This window comes from Parambassis ranga, chromosome 5, assembly GCF_900634625.1.
Source record: "Parambassis ranga chromosome 5, fParRan2.1, whole genome shotgun sequence".
NCBI classification, from domain to species: domain Eukaryota; kingdom Metazoa; phylum Chordata; class Actinopteri; family Ambassidae; genus Parambassis; species Parambassis ranga.
In genome coordinates, this window is record NC_041026.1 from 17,947,449 (window position 1) to 17,967,345 (window position 19,897).

The window sequence follows — 19,897 nt, forward strand, 5'->3', positions numbered from 1 at the left end:
TCAGATCTGATAAGGATGCCGACCGGGAACAGACAGCCATGCTCTTTAAAAAACAAAAATAACTTTTTAATAAAAGAAAAATGACTGGAATGTTTGTTGATTTCATACTACGGTAATCATGCAATCAGAAATATGGATATGAGTTAAGAGTGGAAATGATAACAACAGACACAATCTAAAAACATCTACAATTATTTTATTGCCAAACTAAAACTGTCCCTGCTATTTACACTTTACAAGCTACTGTAAATATGCATCACAAATATAAAAGGTTTACATTTATATACATTATTTATATAAAGTTGCGTCTTATTCACCAAAATTCACCAAAATGTTTTATTTATAGTTATGTTTTTCCCCCCATAGATATAGGCATCTCAAAGCAGGAGTAGGTAGTCAGTTGTTATTTTGGCATGATCCCATAAAGAGAAGAAAAATTCATTAAACCTGACAAACCTCTGTTTATATATGGAACAGCAAGGGACCGAGGGGGGGTACTAAATGTTCTGCTGCTCATAATTTGTTCTCAAAAACAAACTTCATCAGGAGTCAGAGCTGCTAAACAACAACATAAAAAGAGAGTAATATATAAATAAAATGAGATATAAGTGAAGGTTTACACTTCTAAAGCCTGAGAGTTGTGATACAATATAACACCGCCTTTGGCTATAAGTAGCACTATAACTTTGCATTGTTTTATAATTTATGGTATATATACTTATATTACCGTATGATCAAAAGTTACAACATGCTGTAGAAAGTTAACTCATTTTTTTGTAGTGGGTCTCAAACATTTTGGAAGAATTAAACCACAAATTTAGATCAAGTAAAAAAAATGTCTTCTCTGACACAACATCTAAACACTGAAACATTACTTCCTGTCACATCTTTTAAGGGTTTCGTTATACTAATAATAACTACAGCACAGGCTGAGACTTCAGAACACGTCACTATAAGATGCCAAATGTACAACAACATCTATACGTGACAGTGCTGGAGGGAAAAAAAGAAAAAAAAATCTCTGTTACTGTGCACTACACAAACTACAGGACACAAACATCACCCTCAGCTCCAAATATTCAACAAGACTGATTAAAATACTACAAACCAGGAAAACATTGTGGCAGAATCACAAAAGCCCAAAACATCATTAAATTAATGAATTTAAACCAGACCACCAGCAGGCTCATCTTTAAAAAAAAACTTCAAACCCACAGTTTGATAAATACAGTGAGGCCACCTGAGTTACAGAAGCCATAGTTGTATCAACTTTTGAACTGAGGTACAGTATATCTTCACCTTACCTGGCCAGGTGTCATATTTTCTCAGTAACAAAGAAGAAAATATGGATGAAACCATCATTTTATTAATCTTTGCCTTCAATAGTTAAGACATTTTAGGAAATAGGCTGATTAACTTGCTGAAATTTTAACAATAACAGCAATACTAGTTTGAATCTTCTATCCATCCATCATCTAAGATATTTTGAAAAACAGCATATTTAAAAAAAACGGGGACCTGTGCTAGGTTCAGATCAGCCTTGAAAGGTGTGGCAAACTGTGGGTTTCAAGTGTCATAATGTGATATTATAAGTTTTATTAGAAGGAGAACCTTTAAAGTTGAACTGTACTAGATTTGTGATCAGGATCTCAAAGGTTGGTTCATATTCTATGTGCTTAAAGTTATATATATAAAGGGAGGTAGGACATTTTGAATCTTTGTTGTAAAATGTAAAATATTGTGTGTAACACTTCTATTGCATGTGCTGTGTTCTAAAATGGCTGAAAGCACTCATTTATTACCGTCAGCATATACAGTAGTTAAATACAGTCATTTTGAAATTAACAACATAGCTATAGCAGCGAGCTAAATAAATATATCCTCATTTTTTTTACTGTAGGTTTGTTCCAAATGCTAAAAGGCACCAGGGTTTGTGGAGAAAGTTTGCTGATTTTTGCATGTGGAACAAAAGCGTGTGGAGACAGAGAGTGTCTGAAGCACTTCTTTCTTTGACTCGTCTTATATGATGATGAACAGTTCAGGTTGCTGCTGGTTCAGAATGAAGATCCTCTGACTGTCCACTCATGTGCATCTTGTGGATAACTAATAAAAGTTATTTTTCTGTCTATGTCTAATGCATAATTATGTCTTCAGTGTAAAAGACATTCATATCATTTCTCTGTACAGTACTAGCTGCAGCCGTTTGTGTGTAAATAAAAAGGAAGCAACGGAAAAGGACCGTCACTCTACCCTGTTCGTCCTAAAAAATTGCATCTTTATGTTAAATTAAATTATAAAATGTTATAAAGGGATGGTCTGATATCTGTTCATTTACAGTAAAAAGTGAATTTAATCTGTTCTTTCCCTCCACGCTGTATTTTGTAGTGTTACAAACCCTGTATCCTCTGTGCTGTGCAGCCCTGTAGTGTGTTAATGAGGTGACAGTGCTCACTTTACACTAACCATCCTATAAGACCACACACACACACACTGAAACAGCATTTTTTTTTTTAGTGGCCCCCTGCAGCAAGGCCGGCCCCTGTTGTCCAGTCGATAATGATGAAGCTCAAACTCATCACCATGAAGGAGACACCCAAAGCAGCAAAACAGAGAGCCTGAAAATGAGGAAGAGAGCCATAAAAAAGATGCTTCTTTGAATATTTCAGGCTACATGATTGATATTTAAATGCCTCACCAGTATCTTAGATACAGAGCTCATGGGTTCATCCTCTTTGGGAACGATGCGGATGTAGAAGACAGCAGGGAAGATGAAAATGAGGCAAGGAGCCGATGTAGCACCTGATGTAACAAAAGAGGAAGAACCGGTTAAAGGTAGGGTAGGAAATTTTGAAAACTCAGTGAGAGTCAGCCAGATTTCGAAAGTAAACACACGCCCCTTTCTCTCAGAGCTCACCCGAAGCCACGCCTCCCAATCACATGGACGCACATTACCTAAAGACGAGCTGTCTGTGACTTCAGCCATCATGCACGTACCTCTCTAGTGCACGCAGAGCAGGAAGAGAGTGACAACCAGCCAATATGGTTGTCACTCTCACAGGGGCACCTCGCAGGATTGGTGTTTTTAGCGTTTTATAGCTTCCACAGATGATTCATACTCTTCGTTTTAAAGTGAAACTGCCGAACTAATTGGTTGCTATCAGATTGTAAAGAGAAGTTACACTAATTTAACAAAAAGTGCATCAGAATGAAATATCCTACCCTACCTTTAATAAACAGATTTACTGAACATGGAAATGGTGAAAAGTTGACCACAGGAGGGCGCCTCACTGCGTAAATACAAGTCATTTCAATCACAGTTCAGCCACTGTTGTTTTTCTGCTGATGATCAGGCAGGTGTATATTGTTATTTTAAAGGGAATTTTAAAGCTCTAATCCTATAATAAAAATACATTGCTTTGTAATGAGCCCCCCGGATTGAATCAATCGTTGTTTGTTTGCATTCATTAACAGACAATTTTCCAGATTTACACAACATACACAAAGTCCGCCGACAACAGCTCCAGTTATTGTGTAACCTTTCCCACATGTGTACTTAAATTCATCCACATGTTTGTCAAAGGAGACATGGGCTGCTTTGAAGATGTCCTTGGTGGTCCTTTAACTTCAATGTCTTCCAACATTTCACCTCTGACACATGAAACATTACCTCCACTCTCAGGACAAAGTGCGACAATAATATTGACACAAGTCAGTCAGTTTGTACACGAGCAAACATGAGCTGGTCACGTTTTTTTAGTTTTGCTTTTTATGTTTGTTGTTGTTGTTGTGTGTGAGACCCATGGTGAAATCTTATCTAACTTATCTGACATATAAAATCAACAAGCTCTACGTCAAAGGCTGTACTAACCAATGATGCCGAAGATGCCCAGAATATTTGGAGCAAATATCACCAGCATGTTGATGAAGGTGAGCAGAACAAGAGCGATGGCAATATGGCGCAGCCAGTTGAAGGCCTTGTTTGGGAATATCATCTGCTGGATGGCTCTACGCACCTGTGGACAGAACATTTTATTAATTTGGTACAATTATATCACATGCATTGAGCAAACAAAGTGAATCTGACTTACAGGGAACAACACAATGGGGACGGTCAACGTCACAGCAGTGAGGACAGCCACTCGCACACACAGGATCAAAGTGTCATAAGGATCAATGCGGCTGTAAGTGTGCAGGAGTTCAGGCTCCACATTGCCTGCAAAGGGAAAACAGTTTTTTGTAAATAGAGGCAGCAGTTACTCAGTAAGAAACTATGGCAGGCAGTCACCACAAGAGGGAGCCTGGACGCTATGGGAGGAAGAAGACACAGAGTCTTCAGTTTTCTTTAAGCTATAAAGAAAATATTTTGCTATACTAAACAACATAAAGTGAAACAAAGTGTTGATATTATAATAATGTTTTCTTCCATTTTTGGAACCTTAAATTGACATTAAGGTTTAGCCACTTCTTTTAATTTTGAAAATAAAATTACATTATAATGGCCGAATATAAGCTAATGTGTGACTTTGTGACTTCTTTGTATGGTGTAGCTTTTGCAAGTGTTTGGCATCATCTTGAACTTTTGTATCTGACCTGCCTCACATGTACTCCTACTACTACCTCTCCATTGACTTGCATTCAGTTAAATACCTCACTCTCTGCATTCATCCACTGATATTAAACACAGCAAAGAGGAGCCAACTGTGATCTCACCATAAAAGGTCAGGTAGCCAAACAGAGCTGCCAGGAAGTACATGCTGTACATGACAAAGATGGAGATGTTGGACACCTTCTGCATCTTCTTCTTTGTTGGACTGGAATCAGAGAGCTGAAAGTTATTACATTCTGCACTGACATGTTGTCAAATATTGCAGCTTGCTGAGTGGTGACTCACTTGCGTAGCTCAGTGTAGATGGGAAGGACCTCAGGGTGGCAAACAAACGCAAAAGCCAAGATGGGGACGGTGTACGCTGTCTGTGAAGAAGTGCATAAACACATGACTTTCTATTATTAGCAGAGCAGCTGAGGCTCTGATGAAATGGTGAGAACATCTACAGATATTTGTGGCATCAGTGTTCAAAATCCAGATCCAGAAAAACAAAGCGCTCTCCACTTTAGCCGCCTACCTGTGAGTTGATTGTTATCATGCGTGGGGAGCAGTGGGAGTCGTCGTCCTCGTGAACCAGGCCGTTGCTGTACTCATGGACAGGACTTGAGAAATTCAGGCTGTGGTGGGCAGCTGTGCTGTTTGCGGAGAATTCCTCAAAGGGGCAGGGAATCTGGAATTTCTTATAGATAACCTGCAGTGAATTAAAACACAAGCAGAGATAAAATCAGAGAAAACTGATGGGTAGAGTCTTTCAATGCATTTCAAGCCAGAGTAGACTGACTCAGCCTCTAAGTGCTGATGTTTTACTATCAACCTTTCATGTCTCTAAGCAGCTCTTATATTCACCTTCTCAAACATAGCCACATAGTGCTGAAAATAGAGGGTGGGAAAGAGAGTAACACACAGTGTGTGCCAGGCGCACATGCCAGAGTAAATGAGGCTCTGTGTGAAGAGTAACTGTGATGATGGGCTGCACCAACTTACAGCAGTGAGAAAGAACACCATGCAGCTGAGAGAAAACCCACTGGTGTAGCCCAGGTAACCTAAAAACACCAAGACAAAGAAGAGGTGGTTATAAGCACAACCTTAAAGGAACCTTATGCGAGGTTACAAACTGACGGAAGTCAGTGTTATAAAAGAAGGTGAAAAAAACATCCAGAAAATGTGCGGGACGACCTCGGAGCACTGTGAGGGCAGAAGCAACAGGGTGTGATTATATCAGGGGAAACAACGTCTAATTGGACACCTGCCGTTTCCACCGTCATCGACGGGATTAAGACACGCTAATTGCTTGACAGCAATGTAACCGCTCCATTAAAATGTCATCGTGCTGTAAGTCAGAAGAAAATCTTAATGAACAAATCCTGACCGGAATGTATGAGTTAGATAAGCGCACAGTAGAAGAATGTAGAATGCTTTAAAATAGAGTGGAAAACACAGACTAACAGTCAGGCAATATTAGGCAGCTGAGGAAGAGTTATTCAAAATCAAATTACATTATAAGAAAATACAGACCATAATATGCAATATTAACATAACACATATCTCACAGCATTATTATACATTACAGCAGTAACCATTTTGTCATTTATCAGCACATTTCCTATAGTCTTACTATTTGACAAACTCCTAATTTTTCATTTAGTCAGACACAGAAGAAACACTTTGTGTTTTGGGTATTTTTATTTCCATTGTGCTTATTTTGTGTCACTGGTTACAGCTTACTGTCTTCAAGCCATACCTAATTGACTCCACTTATGCAAAGCTCCCCAATTATTTTAGGCAGTATTTTAGGCATCAAGGAGAAAAGGCAGCACTGAATTACTCACCGAGCTGCTTCATTAAAGCCAGGGGGAGGATGATACTGGCAGACACCATGATGACCAGGTAGTTTCCATTCAAGTACCACAGACTGTTTGGAGAGAAAGCCAGTTTACTTTGGTGAGCTCAATATTGCAAACATTGGCAGTGAGACTCAGAGCACACCACACAGAGAGGCAGGAACAAAGACAGGTGGTGACAAATGAGTTTATATGTTTGTTTGGTCAGAGACACAAGGCTGTTAAAAATGGTCCAAATGGTGCTGCATTTTGTCAGGCCAACAGTTCAGGAACATCACCGGCCTCAAAACTGTGGAAAAACATGTCTGCTTACTAGAATAGACTGTTACAGTACTCTGGGTGATTTATGATGGTTGAAGCAAAGGTGGGCACACTGATCATCCCTGTCTTTTCTTTTATTATCTCTTTAAAGGCCAAAAAAATACATGTATCCGATCAGGGTACCTTCTTCCCATGCCGCCTCGTCTAGCTATATGTGGGCAGCACATATCCTCTATATACTGTCAATGCCCTTCATAGAGCTAACCACCCTCACATAAATCAGACGCATGTAGGCATGGTAGGATGCCGTCAGAGGACCCAATGTTGCGTGCCATGCTGCACCTGGCCTCATAATAATTATATGTTATGAGGCTAGGTGTGTGGCACAGAGTGTAATACTTTATGAGCATCATTGGTTATAATACAATGATTAGTTAATTGGATGTGAAGAAACATGTTCAGGAGATGTATAAACTCCATTCTAACATCAGTAGCCTGAGAGGAGCCCTAGCAACAAGCAGTTTATAGAAATGATTGTCAACCCATTAAAATCTACCGTCTCGTAAATCCTATGTACAGGAAGGCCTTTGTGTCTTACAGCTCCCTTTTTAAGCTGCTAAGCCTGTTATTCTTAACCCTGAATGAAACACAAGCAGTGGGCTCAGCTGTCTGCAGCCCAACAGTGATCTATGAGACCAGCTTAGTGTGGGTGTGCATTTGGAGGTTTTCCTTGAAAGCAGGGAAAATCCAAATTCATATCTAAGTCTAAAGTAAATGTCAAGACCTAAATAAAAAATGAACCACAGAGTATAAAAAAACAGCTTAATGTCATGTCAAAGATATACTAACCAGCACTGGACTGGACTTTATACCAGTCAATGCAGAGTTTGATATCAGTCTGACATGAGAGAAAGTAGGTGTAACTGCCCAGAGAGCTATTTTTTCTTTTTTTCCTCATTTAAATCAAATGGATATAATGTCAGTAAAAGAAACAGTAAATACAATGATGGTTGAGGCTCTCTGTAGGTGACCTCTGACAGAAGGACTGAGCTAGGCAGGGTATGCCCTTTAGTCGAACACAGACCTCTTGCCATGCTCTCTTCCCTGGCAGCCTACACCAGGGGAATCAAAAGGCTGGATACCTGGTCCCTGTGAGTTTAGATGGCTTCATATCTAACAGATATTCATGCAGACAGGTTGTTAGCCATGAACACTCAACAAGAAATAGCAGTATGCAGATACATATAGTACTTTTAAGGTCCCTAATGCTGCCTAATAATATATAAACTGCTTTTTGTGCCATTTTAGGAATTATCTGTACTAATCACTCCATTTTAATAACGGATCACATGACTATGAGCATTTGAAGTAACTTATAATAACACAAATCCTCATATGTGTGACTTTAATCTAACTCTAATCTAAATCTGAAGTCCATTCTGGGTGAATCCCTTCAGAATGTCTGCAGGATTTTATTTGATAAAACCTCACAAATAACTCACATCTGCACGTACTGCTGCACCAAGTCAGTAAACTACTTAAAGGTGCTTGTCTACCCATCTGCCACACGTCACCACTGTATATTCTGAGAGCCACTAGTCGTAAATAAAGCTCCAGGGCACCACCCACCCGCACTTCATTCCTCTCAGTTCTCGTGACGCCATGGACTTGAAGAGCTAGTGGATCGTCGAGTGGAAATGAACAGTGTGTGTATCAGTTAGAGCTGGCCCTGAGCTGACCTGTCCTTATGCTTAGCCTCTGAATTTGGCAACCCATAGTGCGACACTTGCCACTGTCATTTTTGTCTGTGTGTGTCTGTGGCATACTGTGTAATACTTCATACATCCATTCTGATTGTAGCCAAGCCCTGATATAAACAAACATAGAGAGACATCAATGGTGACAATGTCAGAATACTTAAAAAAACAATGCCACATATATATATTTTTTTATACAAAGGGGGTCAAAGTGTCTGAATGTCTCTATGTTGTTCCAAGCATATTGGAGAACTCTCCACATTCCTCCATTACTGTAGGCTTCTGTCTCCCGTCATGTAATATAATCTTTGGCTCAGTAATGTTGAGAATGGGATTCTGCAGAGGCCACACCACCTGTTGCAAGCCTGCTTCTTGTCTCTAAAGAGACTGCTTTATGAGTCTGACTGTTGAATTAATTTGAGACTGATGAAGTGTCATGGGGATTCAAAGGTGTCCGTTTTCACTAACTAAGGCTAATCATACGCCCTTTAACAGATGTATTCTTGAATCTTGGTGCATAAGTGTGGTTGCATTGACAAATATGTGGACATGAATGGCACAAGTGCCCACATAGTGACTTCACAATGTTCAACATGATGAGCAGGAAATGCTAGACAACTCTCAACCTGGTGGAGGATGGATGGTGGCCATCTTAAATAGTGTCTCTTTATATTATATATCTTTATATTGCTGCATGTTTGTTCCTCTCTCTCTCCTTCATCCTCTCTGTCCTGTCTCCCTCTTCTTCTCCCCCTCTACCCGGCCGTCTGTCAGCAGGAAGGTTCTCCTTATAAGCCGGGTCCTGCTCAAGGTTTCATCTTGTTAAAGGGGAGTTTTTCCTTGCCACTGTTGCTCTTAAGGGGGTTCAGGCTCTGGGTCTCTGTGAAGCACTTTGAGACAATTTCTGATTGTAAAATGCACTATATAAATAAAACTGAATTGAACTGAATTGAACAGGCTGCCGTAGACAAGTGTATGGCTGAAGTCACTGCAAATGCACAAGGTTTGTTTTTAGCTTCGACCAGACAGCAGCTGGAAACCTCTTCATTCCCCCACGGCCTTATGCAGCATGTCTGTGTCTGAAGCATGTCTCTGACATAAGCACTGCTTGCTTTCACAACTTGACGACAGTGAGGGGTTTATGTTGTTTGTATATGTTACTAACTGACACCCAACTATGACCCCGTCTCTTGCTCAGCCAATTCTGAGCTTCCATTCTTACCACACCCCCATACTGACTGAATGGTGCAATTTAAAATACTCACTGTCCACAAAGTCTGCAAGACCCCTTTGACCCTTCGACCCTTCACTCAGTGTCTGAGCTCTAGGCCAACAGCGGCAGGAGTCACACGTCTTTCACTGACACTAGAAAAGTGATGCTGTTACTGAAAAGCTCATAATACTCACTCGGAGTTGGGATCTGCCTTGAGGAAAGCTTGGATGACCAGCGGTAACTCAGATTTAACAATGTACAGGTAGCTGGACATAGCTGTAACGAGACAGAAACACGTCACACATGACAGTAGCACTTGTTACATCATGTTTATGTTTTATGTTTAGAAGTGATATAGCAGTCCCATCCCCTACATTTATATCTAGGTGACTAATCAGATTACTGTCTAGTGTTACAAAATTTTGTGTTTCATTGACATGTTTATATGTACAGTCCTGTCTAGCACCAAGCATCCATTTTTTGCCCTATAGTCTATATTATCACTACATATCTGACAAGACTGCATTATCTATAAGTCTGTTATAGTCTAAAATCAACCAAAACATGAGTCCAGCTTTAATATTCTGGGACAGAATCCTCATGTGGCCCTCAACAGATTTTAAGTGCAGCAGCTGTAGAAATCTTTCTGCAGTCTTGTGATGGTCTAACATGCCTCGACCAAGTGCAAGAAACTGTCTTCAATGCCAAAACCCCAGTGATGCGCCAACAGCTCTCCTTTAGTCTTAATGCTACCATATACCCTATGATACCAACAAAAGAACAACATCCAAAGTAATATGAATGAATATTTCAGTCAAACTGTACTATGTATAGGTGAGCTCGTATGAAATCTAAGCTGTGTAATGGTGTACAATTCGCATTCTCTGCAGAAGCATGTCAACACTAAGTCACTGGGTGGCCACTCACCTCCGATATTCTGCAGGGTAATTGCTATACCAGCAGCCATTTTTCCAGGAGTGCCAAAGGCCCTGTACCCCAGCTGTTCATAAGCTCGAATTCCTGAAAGCAGGTTACAAACAATAACAGTTATGTGTGCAGGGGTGTCCCTCAAAGCAATATAACAACAAAAAGCAAAAACTATTGCACAGGATATATTTTAGACATTTTAAGCTGTGATACAAACCAGCTTACATAATAACTGAATTCACTGAATGTCATTTGATAAGTCTGAGCCAACACAGAGCAAATTCATCAAGTGCAACAATTACTGGCATGTAAAGAATAATTATAATTACCTAATAGTAAGTACCTCTGTGCATGCTTACAAGGATAACATTTTGCTTAATGGTTCTTGGTCTGTTTGAATGCCTGAATGTTGTTTGAGGAGCAGCAGAGCTGTCATGATTTTGGTACAAGGCTTACCCACAATGCCAGAGGCTTTGAGCAGCAGGTGAATGGAGTAACATGACAGGGCTGCAACGGCAGTTAGGAGAAACCTGTGACAAAACACAGAAGTAAAAGTCACTTATAGCTCATGGCGCATTCTGTATTTCATCTGTGAATGTAAACCTGACATTCCTCCATGTTCATTACAATCTTCACTCCTCACTCCACATGTACAACTACTGTGTGTAATTTATGTCTATTCAAAAAGCCATGTGCTCTGTAGGTCCTCCATCCATCCACATGGAGGCCCCTCCGTGTTCTAGTCCTGCTAGTCTATCTTCTGCTCTCTCTGCAATTACATAAGCACAGACTACATGACCAAGACAACCAGGGTCAGCAGTCTGCGCAGAGCAGAGATGCCTCAAATGGAATCTAGAGGTTTAGCTATTCTGAGCAGAGACCTCTCAGGGGTGGAAGGGGATTATATGTGGCAATCAGGGCTGTGATGGGAGTCGTAGAAAAGACGCATTTAGAAGCAGACATGCAATAAATCAGTCACACCATATATAGCGCCATCAAAGCAAGTCATATATTGGGTTCCTTAGTTGAGTAATCACACACAGAACAACATATTCAGGACTACATGTTGATTTTGGGAACTTGTCTTCCTCTTTTATGTTTCTTTAACCAGCAGACGGTAAAGCAGTGCCCATGATGAGTTTTTAGTCTATGTAAGCAGTGCTAACAACCTGCAGCATTGACAAAAGAGTGGGAAAGCATGTTTCCCAACATGTTCCTGCTGCCGTGCAACATGTTATAGCAAATCGCCTCTTCTGCTTAAATGTTTTTACTCACAAGAAGAGCAGTACTCCAGTGTTGGCCATGGCATAAGCCAATCCCAGAATTCCACTGCCCATGATAGCATTGCCCAAGTTGAACACTGACATGCCGAAAGAGGTCTTTCCTTCAAACTGTGAGGAAAAGGCAAGATATTACACCATATTGTGGCCTGCTGTATGCTCATAAATGTGAACTTTTTCCACGTACATCTGTGAAGCGCATTTGTTTTTTTCCATCAGCACTGGGCAAAAACTCTTCGTTCTCCAGTCCTGCTTCTGGGTCTTCATATCTAGAGGGTACAATACACTGTGTGTGAATTGATGTTCTCTATCCACATCTGAAAAGTGTTCAAATGTCTGCAGTATACTACAGTAGTACAGTAGTACAAATGACATTCTTAACATATTTGTAGAAAAATCTATACACACATACCTGACAGTATGAGTGCCATTTCTGTATGGAGACCCGCAATTGAGAAGCATGCACAAAAACAAGGTAAACATGCATTTAAACGAGCAAAAATTGCATGTAGAAATACATGTTTTTAGCTTTTACACACAATATTTATATAAAATATCAGTTGGTGCTACGTGCTATATTAGAAAAGACAGCCAATCGTCTGTGTGTAGAATACTCACTGATCCTCCTCCAGCAGTGTCTTCATTGGCATGGACATGCCTTCATGAGTTTTCCCATTGGATAATATGTTCATCTCTGACTGAGAAGGCTCCATCGTCCAAGTTATCACAGGCCCCTTCTGGTGTATTGCAACTTAAACTGATGGAGCAAAATGACAGGAGTTAGATACATACACATTCAAACGTTTTTTTTTGTTTATTTTTACTTGAGTGCTATTGTCTATCCACATCCAACTCCAGATGGATGAGTTGAAAGATACAAAGCATACCACCAGACACAGTGTCACCTATCAGAGGCACACAGCACCTGTGCTGCTACAATGATGCCACAGCACAACACACAGGCAAGCACTTCATATGAGTTATCAAATGGAAAAGTAGTTTCTATGGCAATGTGAAGGACTTTGTTGCGTAATGCCTATTTATATGGACAATGTCCAAAGAAAAAACTCTCTCGCTGTTTCACACATACATACTAAGATCATGAAGAAACCTGATCATGTCAGGAGTAGATTCATCAGTCAGATGACAGTAGGACACAGTTTTTTTCAGCTTAGATGGGGTCTTCACATTCAGCTAAGACTACTAGAGTGAATAATGGCATCAAAAGAAGTGGAGAAGTGTTCCTATATGGTGCTGCATGAGTCCAAATGATGACACAGTGAATACTTGTGAATATGAAGTACTAGATGACAATGTGACTTCCAGTCAGAAGCCTGGCATTAGATTTAGCCACCAGGCTTAAATCCAATAGAACTGCTAGATCAACAAACCTGGTCAAGCAGGAAGTGAATGACAACATCTCTCCACACAACTTTGATAAGAGTCTTAACTCTCCAACTCTACCTCTGAGTTCTGGCTATGTGGCCTTGTTCTGTCACAAATGTCAAAAAAACATTTGAAAAAGTCAAATTCAAACATGCTTATATTAGCAACACAGTTTCTGGCAGTGACCTATTTGTATAAATTCATGGGTCATTGAGTATAGTGAACATGCAGGAGTGACCCAGTTCTACTGTTGACACAGTGAATTTCACCACACTAGACATCATTTACTTTACTCATTCACTTCTTTTTTTTTCTTGTGCAATGTACACACTGACATAGATGTTACAGCAAACAGTGGTAGGTTCAGTTAAAATACTGGAAAGCACGACATATTTTTCCAGAACATCAGTACTAAGCACAGCAAACAAGTCCAGATCAAAGGTCAAGATCTATTTGAGTTTTGACTTTTGTTTGCTTTTGTATTTTGCATAGTCAACCCACAGAGTTTCCATGCTACTGAACCTGACACACAGGGACCTTATGATGAATAGCTGCACAGTGTGCTCAAACTAAATGTTAAATCTCCCACAACAATGTCCCTCAAATCACTCAGAAAGTAGCTTGCAGAAACAGTTATTATGGTAATACTATAATTATAACAGCACTTTCTGTTGGGACAGTTAGAAAAGAGAGGAGGAGTTTTTATCACATCTATAAGTGGCACACTAGTAATAACCCGCTATAGCCTCACACAGCCCCAGTAACACAAATAAATATTCTGAACTCAGACGGGACAATAGTGTGTTGTTAGCAGCTTCCGCTGTGACCAGTGTACAGCAGCTCTATTGTGTTTACTGCGTCCTCTCTATCTGAAGATCACTGTTACTGCTAGTCACACCGTCCACTTGACAAGTGTCATTGATACCTTAGTCACGGCCGCTACAAAGAGAAACGCGCGGGGAACAAAGCAAAGTGACACTGCCTGATACGAGATACAACGATCATGTGCAGAGGCCTTTAATTTGACAGTTTCAATCAAAATATGTGTCAGCGAGATCTTCCACTTATCTAGTGAGTCACTTTGTTTGTCCAAAGTTAACATGTCCGTCCCTTAACATAAAAGCTGCTCTGTCAATACTCCCTGATGCAACATGAGACCAGGATGACGATAATCCCTAGAGAAGCGAAACTGGGTGATAAAATTGTGAAAAAGGTGAATCACTCAATGTCAAATGTGACCTCAAATCGCTGTTTTCATTCATGAACTAGTGGATCAGTGCATTTACAGTAAATACAATGAGAGGCTCATTGTAAGAGCCTCCTGATTACCATTGTTTTGTTGTACCTTGTCAGAGACAAATTCAAGTAAATTTATTTCTAAGCCAACTTATACTATCTTGAAGAATGTAACACACTAGCAGATAAAACAAAACTCCAGCTCTATCCATGTCCCTGAAAAGAGATTAAAGCACTTTTTGACACAGGTTTATTCACGGAAAAAAGATTCAATAACCTGCAGAGCATTTTGATCAAATCTAAACAGGTCCACTGAAGATGCCAACGTGTGAAACAGGCAGGCGTGGCATACCAAACATATCTTGTTCCTCTGCATTTGCTATTCCAAGAAAACTTTCACTAAAGGGCCTGCAGATCCATAAGATCAAAGCCACATGCATCTTACCAGCATGTTAGAAAATGTCTGTGAGAATCCATTCTGCAGGTCAATCTGCTACACTGACAAAAATAATAATAGAACTAAAATACAGTAGGAACGTCTGAGATTAGTTACCATGTCTATGCTAATCAGATGCATTGCCAGTTAGATTTTTGCTGTGTAACTGTATCAGGTGTTGGGCAAAAGGACTGCTGCACTGTCACGAAGAAGCACCTTTAACACAGCTTGTTAGAGACTTTAACAGATGACTGAAAGAAGCGAACGCTGCACCGCTCATATTCAGTTGCGTGTTTGAATCAGCTGTTTACCTTACAAATCTGTAGATAGTTATTTGTGGATCAAATTTTCTTTTTAAAAAAAGAGTTGTTTGCTGGCACTGCTGATGACAGTGAACACTGATCCATCTAAGAAAATGCACTATGAGCATATCTTGTATAACTGAGGGCCGCCTTATACTCTATGAAAGCTACACTCAATTCTGCTCGGTAACCCATCGCCTATAAAGGAACATCAGAGTATAAGTCCCATTCACAGTTACTGGACTTGTGTGACATTTGAAATGTTTGAACAAGTGGGAGGCTGAATAATGATTAATTGTTTGGTTCTTTTTATACTGATTGAAATTTGAAGTACAAGCAGCTCACAATAAATTATTTCACTAAAATATTTTACAGCAGCTTTATTCCTCACAATTCTTTTTTTATCTATTCTTGAGATAGTTAGACATAAAGCGGAGCAGGCACGGGACAAGCAGGGGGGACAGTGGGAAGGCACATGTAGATGAGGAAATGCCCATGTGGAATGAGGTTCAGCCAAGAGTGCCTGGCAGCACCAGCTCATCCGAATCCACGTGCCTGCTGAGGACAGAGGGACACATGCTCGTGTCCCGTGTTATCAGCGATCACCTGAACCACATATTCTTATTTAGACATGAATAAGGCTGCAATTCCTATACAATGTAACGATCCTTGCACGTTATTTACTGGGATCAATACATATATAATTAGACATAAAGCAAAGCAGGCTAATATAGGCTATACGGTAAATACAAAACCCATTTCCATGTTAAGAACTGACAATAAAAAGGGGCTTGTTTCCCTAAACCTTCAACAGTTACAAATCACAGTATATATATTAGAAGTCTTAATGCAAACACACATGATTCACTGATTAAATTCATTTAAAAAATGCAGCAGATTACTTTATTCAATTAGGGCGTCAACATCATGTTATCTCCACATCCTTCCATGCAAATTTGTTAAACTATTTAATATGCAGAAAAAAGTACTCAGGTGACATTTCTCTGAACTAAAACCTTATCTTTTAACCACCACTCCACACACACACTAACAACACTATCACAAGACAGCACCTGACCTGATTAAAAGTTCCATGAAGTGTTTATATCTTCTTGCACTAAGTCAGCTATACGCTGCGCCAACATGGACAAAATGTTCTGCATCTAAACTCAGTGCTATTTTAGGGTTAACTTATCCTGCAAAGTTAACTCATTTTGGAAAGGCAAACATTTATCTGGAAGGTTTGTGCAGAGTTTTTCTGTCCCACCTTCAGAATTACAGAGAGGTGTTGTTCCACTGAGGGATGGGCAAGTACTGATACCAGGTATTGGTATCAGGCGGTTACCAGCCATATTTTAAAGTATCGTTACTCGTTAAAGGCTGCCAATACCAGCCAAAGATACTCAAGGCAAAAAAAAAAAAAGTGTAGAGCTTCTGGATAAAACTCAAATAGAGTTAATAGTCTGGCCTGTTTTGAGAAATAAAAAGTTCTTTGTTCAAAATTATCTGGCATTGTGTTCATTTAAATTTTCAATTCAATTCAATTCAGTTTTATTTATATAGCGCATTTTACAATCAGAAATTGTCTCAAAGCGCTTCACAGAAACCCAGAGCCTGAGACCCAGAGCCTGAACCCCCTTAAGAGGGGAAGAGATGAGCAGGACCCGGCTCACAAGGAAGAACCTTCCTGCTGAAATGTTCTATGTATTGAGAATTGAGAATTGATATATATACATATACATCACAGTATACGGTATCAGTGAGTACTCATACTCGTTTTGAAAAAAGTCCCTACCTACCTACACTATACATTGGCAAAGAAACCCATTCTGAGTTTTGCAATGACTTATGGCATATACGATGTCTGTCAGTAACTATACATAAGCTGAGCATTGACACAAATATTATCTTACTGCACCATATTGTTGATGGGCTATGCAGCCTGTGTCATCTCTTCTTATTCAACTGCCTGCTAATTACTTTCCAAACCAGTTTAAAGCAGTCCTAAAAAGAAAGCTGACGCAATTCAGCACAGCTGAAGAGTCAGGCTATAATTTAATATGCTGCTTTACAAGCAGCTAACACAGTCTGTGTTTACACACAGATTTAGCTGAAAACACTAAGCTCAACTGTCTCTATTATGTGATGATTTACAGAGCGACATCAAACAGTCCAACAATCCCAGGCTGTATCAGTCCAGGAAATATCCACCCAGGTAGCAGGTGTCACGTTAGTTGCTTTTTTTCACTCCGTCTCTGGTAAAGTTGGAGGTTTTCTTCTGTAAATAGTACACAAGTTAAAATCTGAATCCTAAAATTGGGTGAGAATAAAAATGTTTTTGGCCAACTTAGGTTCCCAAACATTTCGTTCCCAAGCAGAAGTGAGGGCAATGACTTAAATTTAGCCCGTGTAACTGAGTGTGAGCATGTCTGCTAAAGGTGGCCAAGAACTTTTTGTGACATCTTGATCGTGTTACAAGTTACAGTTACACTGCACACAGATGCAGAGCCGACGTGCCATTTTAAATTTGAGCAACCATAAAAGGTCCAGATGTAAAGTAAGCTATAATGGCTGTTACATCTTGTTAACTAGTTGTTAATTTTACTTGTCTTGCTGAAAACATCTGCCCCCTGCCGTGAGAGCCAGGAGAAACCAAAACAATAAAGTCACAAGCTGGAAAAGTAAACACTGAGTTGAACCTGACCTGGAATCTGCCATTAGCTATTGGTCGTCATGTCAAAACATGATATCTGAGGGTCAGTTATGGGTCAAAACAATCAATACATCAGCCTATACAAAGGGCAACTGTATGCTTGAGTGTATGATTATTGATGTGACGATTACAGTATGTCTGTAAAACATGATCAAAAAAGGACAACAATCACTTTCTAATGGCTTCTATATAAATAGACAACAGCACATGTAAAAGTCGAGTTCAGCCTCATGACAAAGATAATAATACCCTCTGGAGTGGCAGACACTTAACACTCTGAGTCAAACGCTGATATTCACAGGTCTCTGACAGGAGACCGCAGCTGGCTGATCACACACTGACCTCCACACACTGTGCACCTGTCAGGCTGCTGCTTAAACTCTCAGCCACTTTGATCAGCGCACACACTGAGGTTACTGACCACACAGACTGGCTTATCTGCTCACTCTCTACTGCGATGGACCCAGCATGGAACCCCATATAGGGGTGCGGGTGTTTAGATAGAGGCCAAAGTCAAAATCATACATCCTCACCCACTCTACAACACACAGGCAGATGTTTCTTATAAGTGATATAATACGGAACATCTGTACCATCACCATATATGATCTCCATTACCACAGTGGGACAGTTCCCTGCTAATCTCTGACGTAAATCTTTTCCATGTCTGACTTTTTCTTGTCTAAATAATGTATTTAATGGTGAATATGTATTCTGCTTAGTCAAAAACATGTTGAAAGGTGCAAATTAATTGCTAATTAATTTGTGTCTTAGCCATAACAATAACACAATAGCACATGTTATGGTCAAGGCAGCACAGAGTGTTTTTGCACCATTCACTTCCCACACAGGACGCTCTTCCTCCACATGGGTATATTTAGTGCACAGTGACAAAGTCTAAGTGCTTTAAAGGCTGCAGTTGTGTTTTATGTTGTGTATCGGTCACGTCTCGTCATAAAGTGAATATTTTGTCAGTAGTAAGCTAAACGTTGAGGAAAAGGGGCTCTTATGGTCGAGCATGGTTAAAGAAAAGGATTGCGCTCACTCCATGCCATGTGGTGAACACCAGTAACACACGTTAAGGTGTTAGCTGTGTAAACTGGTTAAATATGTACAGAATGGCAACATAAAACATAAAATGTACAATTGCACTACATATAAGTGGCAGTAGTTGCGATATCTGCTCATATTTCACGATCTTATCACGATATTGGCCAAGCTTGGATTTACCTGGTGCAAAGATAGTACCAACTTTCAGACTCAATCTGCGCGTTTTAAAGATTCAAATCAGAAACAGTATTGGTGGAACAACAGATGAGCAGCAGTCTGTCACTCACTTCTTCAGGCACATGGTCGTGACATCTGGACTTGCAGCTCACTGCAGGGGGACCGAGAAGGCTATTCTTTCTTTATTGATCACCCCCGATACACACTAAACATCTGTTATCATTCTGTTCCTGCTGTTCTGCTTCAAGAAACACATACTACTATGCTTTAAATCACAACCAAAGTTTATGCACATCCCAAAGGATTCATACGTGTAGTCCATTTTCCGTTCAATAAGAAACACATCAGTCGCGCGCAGTCTTACCAAATGCTCTTGCCACGAAGCTTTCAGGTTAATTCCACGGCTGAGAAGGACTGATTTGATCACCAACAGGTTTTCGTGCTTCTCTTCCCTTTTCTGAGCGAAGCTGATCGTGTCAGACTCTGTCTATATTCGAGGGTGTTCACGCACATTCGGACCGCGTCTCTCTCTCTCTTTCTCTCTCGCTCCCTCCCTATAAAATGTGCTCTGCGTAATGGTCGGCATTGTAAAACCATCTCAAGCTCGACTGTGGGGGTCGAATTGAGTCCGCCTCCTTTACATCCCCCCGCCCCCGCCGCCTATAGAAGAGCTTCTCGCTGTAGGCTTCACCACTCGGTCTTACATCCACTG

At 40.2% G+C, this 19,897-nt stretch overlaps 1 protein-coding gene across 2 annotated transcripts; it reads right to left on the reverse strand.

Annotated features, from left to right (window-relative positions):
- Positions 1–322: 322 nt before the first annotated feature.
- slc38a3b (solute carrier family 38 member 3b) lies at positions 323–19,897 on the reverse strand. 2 transcript variants are annotated; one of them, XM_028405628.1, is made up of 17 exons: positions 19,550–19,897; positions 12,504–12,642; positions 12,298–12,318; positions 12,073–12,154; positions 11,881–11,996; positions 11,062–11,135; positions 10,606–10,698; positions 9,873–9,954; positions 6,436–6,518; positions 5,591–5,649; positions 5,124–5,297; positions 4,892–4,971; positions 4,711–4,811; positions 4,089–4,213; positions 3,869–4,013; positions 2,696–2,799; positions 323–2,615 (listed from the first exon to the last, which is right to left on the reverse strand). In XM_028405628.1, exons 2-17 carry the CDS (start codon positions 12,596–12,598, stop codon positions 2,511–2,513), a joined length of 1,539 nt encoding a protein of 512 aa, XP_028261429.1. In that variant the 5' UTR covers positions 12,599–12,642; positions 19,550–19,897; the 3' UTR covers positions 323–2,510. The 2 variants fall into 2 exon arrangements, with proteins under 2 accessions (XP_028261429.1, XP_028261430.1); XM_028405629.1 differs by lacking the exon at positions 12,298–12,318.

What these genes read in the sequence shown, in the direction of transcription:
- slc38a3b (XM_028405628.1), bottom strand. Translation starts at nt 12,598, where the DNA reads ATGGAGCCTTCTCAGTCAGAGATGAACATATTATCCAATGGGAAAACT. An exon ending in AACAAATGCGCTTCACAGAT is followed by an intron (nt 11,997 to 12,072) that starts GTACGTGGAAAA and finishes TTTTCCTCACAG; the next exon opens with TTTGAAGGAAAGACCTCTTT. An exon ending in ACTGGAGTACTGCTCTTCTT is followed by an intron (nt 11,136 to 11,880) that starts GTGAGTAAAAAC and finishes GTTTTGTCACAG; the next exon opens with GTTTCTCCTAACTGCCGTTG.